Below are 14,244 nucleotides of genomic sequence, written 5' to 3' on the forward strand. Positions count from 1 at the left end.
CGCATCAGATTAGTGTATCATGTATAAAATGTACATCAGATTAGTGTATCATGTGTAAAATGTAATGTATCTTACTTAACGATTAATGTATCTTGCACATTAGATTAATGTATCAGCGCTTATATTATTGTATCCGTTTGAAGGATTTCTATAATTATAAACTTATAAGAGATAGATTGTAATTTTACCTTAAAAGTATGTGATTTATGTAATTTGCCATAATTAAATTATATGAATGTATGAGTAGATATTGTAATGAATGTATTTCCAAATAAATGGGCTGGAGGCCCAAAATAGATAAAGTTCATTATTGGGCTTAAGTAAAAAGCGGGTGAAGAGATCCAGTGACCGGGGAGACTTCCCTTCACCGATCAACGACTCTTTCGACCTTCCTGTAATCAATTTTCTCTATTCATTTCATTCATGCATATCTCAGATATTCATTTTGATTTTGAATGTGTACGGTATTCCTTTTGATTGATTTTTATTATTAATTACAATACAGAAAAGAAAAATCGAACTTTTTAAAACCCTAATTGAACCCTGAGTTACTTTAATTTTTTATGTTAATTTCAGATTTTTCCTATCCAAGGCGGTTGTTTGTTACAGTTAAAGTTGCCAGGTAAAGCATATGTAATATTTTTTGTTCAAGTTAAAGTGTAGGAGCATGACATGAAGTAACTAAGTAGTGTGGGTATTTGATCACAGTTTATATTTTATTTATTTATTTAAAAGTGGAAAGCAGAATTAAGGTTGAATTTGAGTCTGCCACTTGATGAATGCTGTGAAGAAAAAGTATGAGTAACTGCAGTCTATTAAAAGAAAATTATACAAGTTCAATAACATAGCTCCTCTGAACTCAAAATTTTATTACTTTTGTGGAGTGGGTTTCATGATGGTATCCTCCCCACACATTTATTAGGAGATTGAGTTGGGTTTCATGAGCAGAGTGCCATGCACAGCTCTCTTCTCTGGGTGGGTTACACAAAGAGTGTCAGCAAATTGATGCAATGTCAGCAGCATCTACCAAATTTGATCTGTCTTCTACTAGTCCAGATAGGCCATTGTACGCTTCTAGTCAGCGTGCACCTACTGCTTCATTGGATCGCTTCCGTGACAACATGGACAATCCAATCTTATCTTCCCTTCCAATTCCAAACATGACAACAACTACTTCAACAGTAACACGTACAGATGCACTCAACTTTTTCCAGTGCTTACGTTTTGATCCAAAAGCTATGGTTACCGACCACAAGCTTAATCGGATTATTGATTTCAAGCGCCTTACCAGTTTAACCTTAGGAGTCCCAGTGGAGGATTCTCCTTTGGTGTCTTCTAAAGCCAAACTGTTCACTTCTCCCTCTGTGGAGGAGGCCAGACGCCTCAAGACTGGTCTTCGTGAAAGCTGCACTAAAGCTAGGTACTTATTTGGATACTGTCTTCTTCTCTTATATGCTTTTCCTAGTCAACTTGGAATGAGGTTCTTAAGAGATATTGTACTCATATAAATCCTTGAAATATCAGGGAACGTGTAAAGATATTCACCGAATCTTTATCTGTGCTCAACAAATGCTTTCCAAGCATTCCATCAAGGAAGAGATCTCGGTCTGATGCCTTATCAAATGACCGACCCATGACATTTTTTCCAAGTGATCGATCAGTTTCAGGGACAGGCATTGGTAAAACAAGTATACAGGGTCATTCTTCTCCCAGTGGTTATGAGTTTGAGCAACAAAAGTCTGAAGAAAGGGTTAAAACTGCTGTTCCAAGCAAACGAACTCGAACGTCTATGGCGGATATGAGGGTTCGTTCGTAATTTCTTTGTATCCTTTTGTACCTACTTTTGGGGTATTTAATTTACATTACCTTATCAAAAAGAGGTATTTTGTCATTGCCAGCCTTCGGTTGAGATTTCTCTTTGCAATCTTCTGTGTTTCTCCTGTTCCTGCAATAGTATTGCTGAGTAAGCTAGAAGACTGACTCATTTAGAAGATTAGCTTCCTTAATTTTGCTCCTTGACTGGGTAAGATCAGCTAAATGTGGGTTAACACTGTAACTACCTAATGAAGCTTTGATATTGTTGAGCGTTAAGATTGGATCTTCTTTTTTCTTTTTTTTTTGCTAAATTGCTGGTTAACACTAACAAATGAACTGATGTGGTTGGATACTTGTCTCAGGAAAAAATGGTAGTTTTATATTGTTGAGCATTGATATAGAATCTTTCTTCCTTGCTAAAACTTTTTTTGTATGTTCGTGGAAAGAAATGCCAGAGTTTACTAGGAAGTGTTTCAAATAGTTCCCTTTTTGTCCAAACATATATGCAACCACACAGATACTTGCTGTTGAAGTATCCTGTAAACATATCTTTTTCCCATAATATATATGATATATTGCGCTTTCCTTACTTGATGCTAATCTTTTGCTAGGCTACATGCTTCCTCACCTAAATCCATTCATTCATTCGAGTTTATGCTTGGACATGGCATAACATTCTCAAAACTGACAGATTTGTTGTTTTTGATTTTAGCCTGATGTACGGGCAAACACTCCCACAAGGCCGGCTGGGAACATAGATAGAGATAGGGAGTTACTGAGGTTTCCAAATGGTAGCATAAGTCAGGGAGAAGATCATACTCCATCTGTTGCTGTAGAGGGTTGGGAGAAGTCGAGGATGAAAAAGAAGCGTTCTGGAATTAAACCAGATGCTACTAGTTCCTTGACGTCAAAACCTATTGATGGCCACAGGGAACCAAAGCAAGGAGTGCAGCCACGACTTCCTAGTGATAGCAGATCAAGATTTACTGATACCCATGGCTTCAGGTAGTGCTTCAACTGTCAATGTTGAATTTAAAATCAGAGGAAAGCATGTGTTCAAGTTTTTGTGTCATTTCTTCTATTTCTTTCCAGGATTATGTAGACGTCCTCAAGCTACTTGTGGTTATTTTTATAGGCTACTTTTCTATGCTATGCTTGATATAAGTTGGGAAGTGCTTTTTATCTCAACAACTACCTCTCAGTAACTAATTATACTAAGTGCGTAGGTCCAGAAAAGTAGTGGTATCCGGACACTCCTCTTAAGTAAAAAATTGAAGTCCTTCAATGGTAAGTAAAATTGAAACTTCTTGCCCTTCCTATCTTTTGCTTTTGGGGTAATGGTAGGCCTTGAATTTGGATCCTTCATGATTTAATTTATAAGATTCGTGAATCCAGGATGGATATGAGTGGCTAAAGTAATTCAAATGTTTATAAATAGAGTTACAAAACCTAAATTGTGTGGAGAACTTGAGGAGAAAATATTGATTGAGTGGAGAATCTTGGAAGGAGATAAAAGGAAAGGAGGGACATAGAAATTTCTATTTTCAATGTATTCCATTTTCTTCAATTTCACCTTAGTTTTGTTTTGATTAAAGAAGTCATTGATTTGTATAAAATTAACACATGCATGGAACTGCCAGCTTTATGGTAGAGGCATAACCATATTGATCCTCAAAGTTTCTTTAACAAGTTATGACAAGTAACTTTTCCATTTCTGACATGATTGTGTCACATCATGCATCATATTCTATTTGGTATTGATATTGAAGAAATTGAAGATTCTTAGGCTTCAGTTGGAGATGTATAGATGGTGAATTTTGGATGTTGCACATGCTACTTAGTTGCCAGCAAAGTATTGAGCAACATGGTCATGAAAAATATACTCCCTCCGTTTAAAAAAGAATGGCTTAGTTTGACTTGCAACAGAGTTTAAGAAAAGAAAGAAGACTTTTTAATCATGTGGTTCTGAATTAAAGTTATGTCAAATGTACCAAAATGCCCTTTAATAATGTGGCCTTAAACATGCCACGTGGAAAGTTGAAGTTAAAGTGTTTCCAAAAAAGGAAAGGGGTAATTCTTTTTGGAACAAACTAAAAAGGAAACTAGGTCATTCTTTTTGAAACAGAGGGAGTACTTCTTTTAGAAAGTCAAGTTGGTTATCTTACTAGGAGGTATTCAATTTAGTCGGACAAGTTTTGTGAGTTTATAGAAGAAAGTATCTTTTTTGTTGGATATGTAATAGGAAAAATCATAACTATCTACAGATTGAAAAACGAAGAGTTATAATTGGATGTGATCAAATATGTTACTTCAGGGATACACAATAATTAGTTGATGCCCATTTAAATCTTCTTTTCCTTTGAGATTCAGGATCATTTTTGTGAATGCATAATAATTAGTTAAAATGTAATTCTTTTGTTATGTTTAGAGAACACTTCTTTTATTTTGAGCTGATCTTCGTTGTGTTCAAGTAGACCTGGGGTTACTCCTGGAGGTGTTGGAAAAACTGATGTTGCAACACAGCAAGTTACCTTAGGCATGCGTTCTGCCTTGTCTAAGGTTGACCAAGATAGTCATCCTCATCTCCCAGATAGAAGAGATCGTCCTCTTGGTTCAGATAAAGAAAGGGTGAATCTCAGAACAGTCAACAAGTATGGTGATCTCTCTCTTTAGGTATTCTTTTCCTCATATTCTTACTTTCCTCATACGTTTTATCTATTTTATTCATCCAGTACAATGAAGGCCGCTACTGGTGAAGAATTTACATCACCTAGCCCTACATCGAGCACAAAATTGAATTCTGCTACTAGGGCTCCACGATCAGGTTCAGGTGTTGCACCAAAATTGTCTCCTCCGGTTCAGCGGGCAGCTGCTGCTAATGATTGGGAAATCTCTCATTGCACAAACAAACTTCCATCTGCTGTTGGGGCAGGTAATCGAAAGCGCAACCCTTCTACAAGGTCCTCATCACCACCTGTTGCTCAATGGGCCGGCCAAAGGCCCCAAAAGATTTCTCGACCCGCCAGAAGGAACAATTTTCCCATTGTTCCCAATAATGATGAAATCTCCACCCTGGATAGCACAAGCGATGTTCTGCGTAATGAGAGGCGCTTGTCTAGCCCTTCCCCCCAACAAAAGTTAAAAAGTGATCTCTTCTCTCCTGCTGTATCTGAAACTGAGGAATCAGGAGCTACTGAAATCAAGTCTAAAGACAAGAGCAAGAGGTCTGATGAAGTGGATGAGAAAGCTGGGAATGTACAAAAGATGTCAACATTGCTTCTACCGCCAAGGAAAAGTACGGTTGCAAGTGGAGAAGACTTTGGAGATGGTATTCGCAGGCAAGGGCGGAGTGGGAGAGGTTTTACATCTGCTAGGTCCCTAATGCCGTTGATGGCTGAAAAACTTGGCAATGTTGGAAATGCAAAACAACTTAGAACCTCTAGACATTCTCTGGATAAGACAGAAAGGTTGAACATTCACTCATTTTCAATGTGATGGCTGGTATGCCTTTTCTGCTACCTTTTAGTGCAATAGAGTAACTGTTCTTGATTTTATGCAACTACTTCTGCAGCAAGGGAGGCAGACCACCTACAAGAAAGCTCTCTGATCGTAGGGCTTATAAACGACAGAAGCATGCAACGATGGATGCTGCAGCGGATTTTCTAGGTAATGTAGAAGCAATGTAGGCTTGATTATTATAGGTGCGGAATGACTATCTTCTTTTTTGTTAATTTTTATTGTTATATATTCAGATGATGGCCATGAAGAGCTACTGGCTGCTGCAAGTGCTGTTGCCAACACTGGTACACCATCAGCCACCATGCTTTTCTGTGAAAGCATCTATCTTTGTGTCACTAATTGAACCTGCTGTTATTAACTTATTTATTGATTGGTTGATTTTTAAAAAAAATTTACTTAGTGATCCTATTTCTATTGCAGCTCAAGCCCTTTCGAGCTCATTCTGGAAGCAAATGGAGCCACTTTTTCGTTTTATATCTGAAATAGACACAGCCTTTCTGAGGCAACAGGTGAAAAGTCTTCTTTGTTAAACTTGTGTATTAATCTACTTATGAGCATATGGGCAACTCATCTTCTTTTTTCAAACTCGTGTATTTTAATATACTTAGAATATATGAGGAACTCTTTTGGGCGTTGTAATGGTGAGATAATTAATGGCAAGATTGTCTTCCTGCCATGCCAATTGTTTAACACATCAATAGTATCTTTTTTGGGTGCTGCTATGCGAACTGGAAATTGTTGGTATGACTATTTGCATGCATAACTTTCGGTGGAGGAAACAAAGAAATCTGGAAGTCCTTTATGTAGTTCTTATCACATATGCATGTTAGTTCCATTGAGATATATACTTTTCTTCTTCTCACCCCACTCCATATTACTTTTCTCTGTTGAGTCAAGTGGTGGCTGGTTTTGTTGCTATATGTTGTGACAATTATTTTTTCCCTGTACTGTATTCTATTCATATTATACAGCTATAGTAGTCTTTTTTGTAATAGCAGAGAAAGAAGGATAGTAGTATACGTCCATCTTCTCATTTGGTATTCCTTTTAGTACTCAAAATAAAACTGGATAAGAAATGAAGTTCAGGTCTTCTAGCAATCTTTTGTCATCAGGCATAAATATAAGAAGTTGAATAAGAAAAGAGGGGCCAGTCAAAAAATCTGTAAGGTTCATTGGGGAAATAATGCGTGGGTTTTAATGAAAAAAGGCGAAAAGAGAGAAAAATCATAAAAAATTATGTTTACTCCAAGATTAATAATAATAATCATAAATGCCAATTATATGTACACAAAAATTGGAAAACAATTTATGATAAAGTGAAATATTAATTCTTTAGTGTTGCCTCTTCAGAAGAGACTCATTAGCAAGGAAAAGTATGCCTTAGAACCTTGATGATGAGCTGAAGTGTGCATTAAGCGACGCGATGCTCTCAACACGTTTGATCCTCGCTTCAGGGCTTAAGCGCACTTTTGACAACACCGAGCTAGATCAACCCCTGTTATTGTTTGTCCCAGTGTTGGGGATGCGGAGGAGTGGTAAGTTCCATACTGGTTGGGGAATGGTTGCGCTCTCTTTATATGGTTTGGGCGATTCTCACTTCATCAACTAGCTTTTGGGGTTGTGTGAAAACTCAAAATCTATTTATTTTCATGGTATTAGAGCAGGTAGAGGTTCTTGGTTTAAGCCTCATAGCTTAAACTTTCAGATGAGATAGTCACTCACTTCTACACTAAGATTGAGTAGTATGATTGGAATGTTCCATTGACAATTAGATTGTCCCATCCACAAGAGATAGTCCAGTCTTGACCTGAGTTGGAGGAGTTGCTCAGAAGCTATAAGAGAGAACATACCCCTTCTAGATACCAAACATTGCAGTTTTTCCTGAATGTGATGTCCCAACCTTGTAAGGTCTGAAGTTTGAAATCACCGCATAGGGGTTGGCAGGAACATTGTAGAGTTTGGGAAATTGTTCCTTGAGGGGAGAGTGACCAAGCCAAGCATCTTGCTAGAAGCTTCTTTGTCCCCATTACTATTTTTTTATGTGTGTGCAAATATATGTTTCTTCAATTTAAAATCACATGTTTCCTTTTTCTTTTGTTTGGGTGATGAACGTGTGCACAAGCTTGCAGTTTATTTCGTGCAACATGTGATAGGTTCCTCCATATTGTCTTGCAGTTAGTTATCAGTGTATACTTGAAATTGACCTATATAAAGTAACATAGCCCCACACCATGCAAACTAATTCACCAGGTTTTGAAGGCTGCAGTTGGTCTTAAAGGTTGACTTGCCCCACAGATTTCTCAGTCAAAAAAGAAAAAGAACAGTTACATAGTAGGACTCATGAATTTTACTTGATCAATAAAAAGTATGTTATATTATGCAAACCATTTAATACTGTAAAACAATGCCATGGTTGCTTAATATAAAAATAATGCCTTCCCTCTACAGATAACTTTTTCCGATATATACTATAATCTTTATTGTTCTTTTCTTAACAGGTAAATCATGAGACTGATCTAGCAGCACCAGCCTCTGTGCCTTTTGATGCTGATGCTTCCAGTTTAATTAGTGGTTTTGGGTTGAATGATGTTGGGGGACAGACAAATGAAACACAGAGTTTTGATCTTACCTCAGAACATGTAGCCTCTGGAAAAAGTAAACCCGAGAGCATTTCCTTGTACCAAAGGATGATGGCTGCTTTAGTACCTGAAGAGCTTTATTGCAATGGAAAGGAAGACCTTAACTCCAATGTTTATCGATCTGGATTTGAAATGGAGATGGATTCAGAATCCGATACCTCCTGTGCACAGATGTTATATAGCAGTGACTTGTCCCAATACTGTGCTTCTAATGGATTCAGGATAGATGCCAATGGGTGTTTCATTGATAACTTGGACTACATTAAGGCTGATAATGCTACATCCACCTTAGAAGTGGGGAATTTTTCAAGCTATGATCAGTCCCAAAATGGTCTACTTCGAGAACACCGAACAGTGCCTGGCTTTGTTTGTTCCGAGTATCAGTATGATGAGATGTCAATTCATGAGCGACTTCTCCTGGAGATCCACTGTATCGGAGTATATCCGGACCTGCAGGTAGGTTGGTGGAATTTCAGTATGTTGGATTAATGGTGTGTACTTTGTGCTATATCTTCTCAGAGTTCACTGTTCCTTGTTTTGCTGATTCCTTATTTTCCATGTAGTCTGATTTAGCTGAGTCTGGAAATGAAGAGATCAGTGCAGAGATCAGTAAATTGCGAGAGGAACACCAGGAAATGGTTGGTACTTTTTGGAATTCTGTATCTTAGAAGAATCTTTCTTCTTTTTTTTTTAAAATTTGTTTTTTGGATAAACTAAAGAAGAATCTCTCTTCCTCTGCCTGTCACTGTCTGCCTTGCATTTCTTTTTGCTTCCCTTGATTCGTTGAGTTAACTGGTGGGCTGACAATGAGTTTGCTTTTCAACTTCATGCATCCTGTCATCCTAAATGAGAAGGGATTGAATGCTTCCTCCTCTTATGAGGTTGGATGTTATAACATATAAGCGTGAATCTTGGTTGTCTCTATCTATATTTTTCACGAGCGATTAGGCGTTTGTAGTTGAACTTCATAGAATATTTTTGACTATCAGCTTCTGTGTTCTATCTTTACATTTGTGCTTTATCTTATTTGTTGCAATCAGATTTAATGATATAAGGCAGTTTGTTTCCACTTAATAGAGTCCTGAATTTGAATCAATCTTACCCCACTGAGAGGGTGTTTGGATTGGCTTAAAAGTTGGTCAAACCTACTTTTAAGTCAGTTTTTGACTTCTGGAAGTGTTTGACAAATATAAAAAATAAATTTAAAATAAGTCAAAAATGACTTAAAATAAGTTAGGAAGTGTTTGACAAGGTGAAAAATGACTTAAAATAAGTTAAAAATGACTTAAATAAGTCAAAAACCAAAATTAGGTCTCCCCTTACTTTTTATATTTTGATTTAAAAGTCATTTCTGTTTGACTTTTTATTTTTAACTTAAAAGCTACTTTTTTAAGCCAATCCAAACGGGCTCTAAGTGCATTTGTTTTTATTTTTATCAGTTCTTCTGTTACAAGCACTCATTTGCTCTTAATAGGTCTGTTTCATCCAAGTCTAATCTTGTACAGAGTAAGATGCTTAATCTAAAAGTTCATGTGAAGGTGACTTTTTATCGTTACACTATCCACTATTATCACACGGCTATCACCACCAGTTTATACCACACAACCACCATTGTACAATAACCATCGCCAGGTGCACTGCACACCCACCAGCGTCAAGCACCTCCACTGTTAGCCTCCAAAATGAACCACCTTCATTGTCACTCCCCCCCAAACCCCCCTACTGCCAGGTGTGCTTCATCGAACAAAGTCCTTACAGCACCATGTAAATTAATGTTTCTCTAATATCTTGTGGATATAATATTTTAGAGGACCTTAAACAAAGTTCTTACAGCACCATGCCAGATTTTTCATTCAGACTCTTAAACGAAGCTTATGACCTATTGAACACCTGATTTGGTGCTTAAAATGTGTCCGTTGAACACCCATTTGTGACATGGCAGGGGGCATGTCTCACACATGAACCTGAGCACGTAAATATTGAAAAATAAAAAGTTTCACCAGAATATCAATTTCTGACCATTTTCAATCCAACTCATCTGCTTCTATTCTTTGATGAATATTTCTCCTCGTGGATGTCCCTTCGAGACCCCAGCATCACCATATTGAAGACCGCCCTCAAATAGCTTCAGGTGCCCTTCCTTCCTTCTATACCTAACCAACGTCATTTCTTCTACCCTCTTCTTCTCCAGTGCTTATTACCTTGATTTCATTTGGTTCTTTACTGATTGTGCCTCTCACAACGTCTGGGATCGAAGAGAAGGTGAGCGTTTCTTTCTCGACGTAGATCATTGTCTTTCCACCCTAGATTCCTTCCATTTCCATTTCATTTCATGTATCTGCATGCATGGATCCTCTGGCAGCTCTTCCCTCTTTAGACAACACGATGAAGACCTTGTCAATCTCTGTTGTTCCGGCAACATTCCTTCGTAACTCTCAAATCTTGACTTGGGGATTGTTACCGAGCTGCTTCGATTTGCCATGAAACGGCTCAGGTCACCTCCTGCTGGAATTGTTTTCCCGTTAACTCCTCTCCCCTAATTTTTTTAATTTGAAGTTTCTTTTTGAATTGTCTTATTTTCATTGGTTGCACTTGTCTGGTCAATGACAAGTGAAATACACACTTCAACTTGTGTTAAATAGGCGCATTTTGAGCATAGATCAAGTGTTCAATAGGTCATAGGCTTAACTTAAATGTCTAACCGGATAACTTGAAGGGCCTACCTATGTATTTTGCCAATATTTTAATTATTATTTATATAGATTTTAAACAAAGATAAATCATGTGGTTTGATTTCTAGCTCTTATGTGGGTCATATGGAGGGAGAGAAATAGAAGAATGTTTGAGAGGATTGAAAATGATTTTGTACATTTGAGTAATATCCTTTTGTTTTGATTGCTTCTGGTGCACCCTTATGATTCCCATTTGTATTGATGATTGGATCTCTTTCGTATTTGATGTAGATTCTCGACCTATTGGTATATCTTTTGTATACGGGAGTTGTTTCCAATCTTAATAAGATTCCTTACTCAGCCAAAAGAAAATAATCAATTCAAACACTAAGAGAACAAGAAATCTTAATTATTTACTATTAGAGACAAACTTCATAATGATCATACAAGTTCAAAATTGGACATCTTAATTTTAACTAAAACAAATAGGGGCTTGATCTCCTTTATTGTTATAACTTTTTCAAGCAATTGGTTTTTCTATTGGGAGCCTCACTCATGTGATTGCTTACTCTGCAGGTTCCTAAGAAGAAAAGGATGCTCGGGAAACTGCTAAATTCATCTACAGAGATGAGAGAGTTTCAAGAGAAGTACACAATTTATGCTTCTTTCAGATGCCTAACCTTGACAGTTGCTTAATACTATTCATTGTTGTGACAACTTCAAATTATTTGTCTTATAGGGAGTTCGAACAGCGTGCTCTTGATAAACTGGTTGCAATGACATACGAAAAATACATGGTAATTTGAAGCTTCTAAGCAATATTTGTTCTTAAATTTTAGATTTACATCCTTGGAGAAAGGGATGAAATGTAGCTTACTACTTATCTCTACTTTGAGGGACCAGAGTTCAGATATATTGCAATTTGTTTTTGGTGTGAACTTTCATTTCATATTGCTGAATGATAAATCAAGATTCCGTCATGTGAAATATGGTCAAACTATTATTACCAAGATAATAGTTTTCTATTTTGATCCTTGCTGATCTTCTTCTTTTATTGTCTCTCCGGATAAAAAGCTTGAACTGTTACTGTGTAATGGTAGCTTCAGTAACTTATTTATACAGCTTTTACACCAACTTGTATCAGTTGCAAGTTTCCCCTTGCTTTAGAAGTACATTTTTCATAATCATTTCGTGTAGGACTTCTTTTAAACTTATGTATTTACTTTTCAACTTGTGTTAAGACTAAAGCTGATTGCCATGTTCATCTAGTTTTGATCCCCAAAGAGAAATCAGGAAGTTGAAGTTATAATTTTAATACTTGTAACTTCTTGTGCCCTACATGTATTATTCTTGTGCAAGTTGATATTCTGTCAATGTGCTCGGTCTGTGTCTTTGCAGAAGAGCCCACCAGAGTTTTCATCGCCTTTCTGCTTATATTTGTATTTCCTTCATTCTTGTTCTTCAAATAGTTATGTAGACAGCAAGTAACTTTGCTGCTAATAGTATCATTGTTGATAGATATATACATTATTGTACATATTGCTGTACTGCACTTCAGGACTGTGTGAAGCATGATACTGTATTTTTAAATCATGTAATTTGAATCTTGAAGTTGTTGAACTGAAATGATTCTGCCTCGACAGAGCTGTTGGGGTCCAAATGTTCATGGGATGAAGAGTGCTAGCGGGAAAATTGCCAAGCAAGCTGCCTTAGCTTTTGTCAAGCGAACTTTCCATCGATGCCAAGAATTTGAGGAGACAAGAAAGAGTTGTTTCAGTGATCCTTCGTACAAGGATATATTCCTTTCTGGGATATCCCGCCTTAGTGATGGACAAACAGATTCGAACACTGATGGCAAAGCTGGAAAATCTTATATCAGCACATCCGGCTGTTCAGGTGAAGCTAGAGTTTCAGGTATTTATTAATGCTGAAGCAAGGTGTGTTAATTAGTATAACACTCTTAAAATGCGTCGTATAATTTTGTGATGTCTCTTCTACAGCTTTGGGTGCACAGCAGAGCCCATCGCTGAAACAGGACATATCCTTTGAAGTCAATTTACCTTCTGAAGTAAGTAGGGTCAAGCGGAGGGAATTGGATGATGTTCTTGGTACTACCATTGGTATTTCTTCAGGCATAGGTGGTTCACTTTTAAGCAGTGCAAAAGGGAAGAGAAGTGAGAGAGACCGAGAAGGAAAAGGAAGTGGCAGAGAGGCATTATCCCGCAATGGAACAACCAAAATTGGTCGACTTGCCTCTTCCAATGTCAAGGGGGAAAGAAAGCCCAAGACAAAAGGTAAGCAGAAAACTGCTCAGTTATCCACCTCTGTCAATGGGCTTTTTGGCAGGATGTCGGAGCCTAAATTGCCAGGATCTTCAACAGCTAAATCAAGTGGTACGAGTGCCACTGGCACTGGAAATGCTAGGACTGATTGTAACCTGGAGGAACTAGAGGATCCCATTGACTTATCCGGCCTGCAACTTCCAGGAATGGATGTTTTAGGTGACCCTGACGATCTTGGTGGTCAGGGACAGGACATAGGCTCATGGTTGAACATTGATGATGACGGATTACAAGACCATGACTTCTTGGGTCTTGAGATTCCAATGGATGATTTGTCAGACTTGAATATGATGGTTTGAAGCTTCTTTTGATGTATATTCCTGTTTATTATCTTTCACTGGAGAAACCTTGTTGTCCAGATATGACCACCAGTTACATGTGGGTAGTGTGACTTTGAAGTCCATAATTAGGGCTGCATATTCTTTGGGATACTTGTGTACTGCTACATTTTTGAGTGAACCCTTGGAGGAGAAGGGTTTTGTTCGTATAAGTTGATGACTTTGACTGTAAAGATCTTTTGTACAATGGTCAACCAGTACCCTAGTCATAGTATCGTAGAAGCACTGTACTTTGGATTTAGAAATACAGGTCAGGGAACGTCTTCTGTATATAGATTTTTATTTTTCAATAAGATCACTTCTTATAAGTCATCCCATTCTCGAATGTTTGCCTGCTCTGTTTATTTGTCTTATTACTCTACATGTTCAACGGTCATGGTGGGTATATTGGTCTCTGTAAGGTTTGTTTTGTGCTTGTATGCTGTGGTAGTTTTAGGGAATGCTATGTGGTGACCTTTTTCCTGTTTTTTCATTTATGTTTATCATTTTCCCAATTCTATACATTCTGTTACGTGTGATTGTAAGATATTATTCTGTCAGAAAATTGCAATGTTAAAGCATTGGTTTGATCTTCACAAACTATCATGGGAATGGGACATTGCTCTTCATGTTTGTATATCATCGTATTTGGTTTAATTTAGCTATGACTTGAAATATGATGATAGATTTAGTCTGCATTTGTTTGCTTTGATGGAACACTTGTTAGCTCAAACCAGGATTCAGATTACATCAGTGGATGGAGGTATGGTTTTTGTCTAAAAGCCATATTTTCTGATCTGTATTTGTGTAACTTCATTTCTAAGATGTGTATTCTCTGAATTAAGTTTTAAATGGTCCCATATGGTCGCTCTACTCAGTTTCTGTACGCAAAATGATGTAGCAAGTATAGAGTGGGTATGAAAAACATGTGTACTTGGCA

The 14,244-nt window shown here is 37.3% G+C and overlaps 1 protein-coding gene across 1 annotated transcript; it reads left to right on the top strand.

The window, feature by feature from the left end:
* Window positions 1-324: 324 nt before the first annotated feature.
* LOC102597018 (uncharacterized) lies at window positions 325-13,637 on the top strand. The gene is made up of 16 exons (XM_015313713.1): window positions 325-394; window positions 577-622; window positions 949-1,420; window positions 1,525-1,804; window positions 2,528-2,820; window positions 4,290-4,466; window positions 4,548-5,282; window positions 5,387-5,481; window positions 5,568-5,618; window positions 5,755-5,843; window positions 7,833-8,429; window positions 8,537-8,611; window positions 11,222-11,292; window positions 11,385-11,442; window positions 12,289-12,559; window positions 12,646-13,637. Exons 3-16 carry the CDS (start codon window positions 1,011-1,013, stop codon window positions 13,284-13,286), a joined length of 3,843 nt encoding a protein of 1,280 aa, XP_015169199.1. The 5' UTR covers window positions 325-394; window positions 577-622; window positions 949-1,010; the 3' UTR covers window positions 13,287-13,637.
* Window positions 13,638-14,244: the final 607 nt, after the last annotated feature.

This window comes from Solanum tuberosum, unplaced genomic scaffold (assembly GCF_000226075.1).
Source record: "Solanum tuberosum cultivar DM 1-3 516 R44 unplaced genomic scaffold, SolTub_3.0 scf00002, whole genome shotgun sequence".
Taxonomy (NCBI): domain Eukaryota; kingdom Viridiplantae; phylum Streptophyta; class Magnoliopsida; order Solanales; family Solanaceae; genus Solanum; species Solanum tuberosum.

Bases quoted from the DNA above. Each gene is read 5' to 3' on its own strand.
- LOC102597018 (XM_015313713.1), top strand. From the start codon at position 1,011: ATGTCAGCAGCATCTACCAAATTTGATCTGTCTTCTACTAGTCCAGAT. The intron at 1,421-1,524 runs GTACTTATTTGG...TTGAAATATCAG, and splicing joins GAAAGCTGCACTAAAGCTAG to GGAACGTGTAAAGATATTCA. The intron at 5,619-5,754 runs GTACACCATCAG...TTTCTATTGCAG, and splicing joins AAGTGCTGTTGCCAACACTG to CTCAAGCCCTTTCGAGCTCA.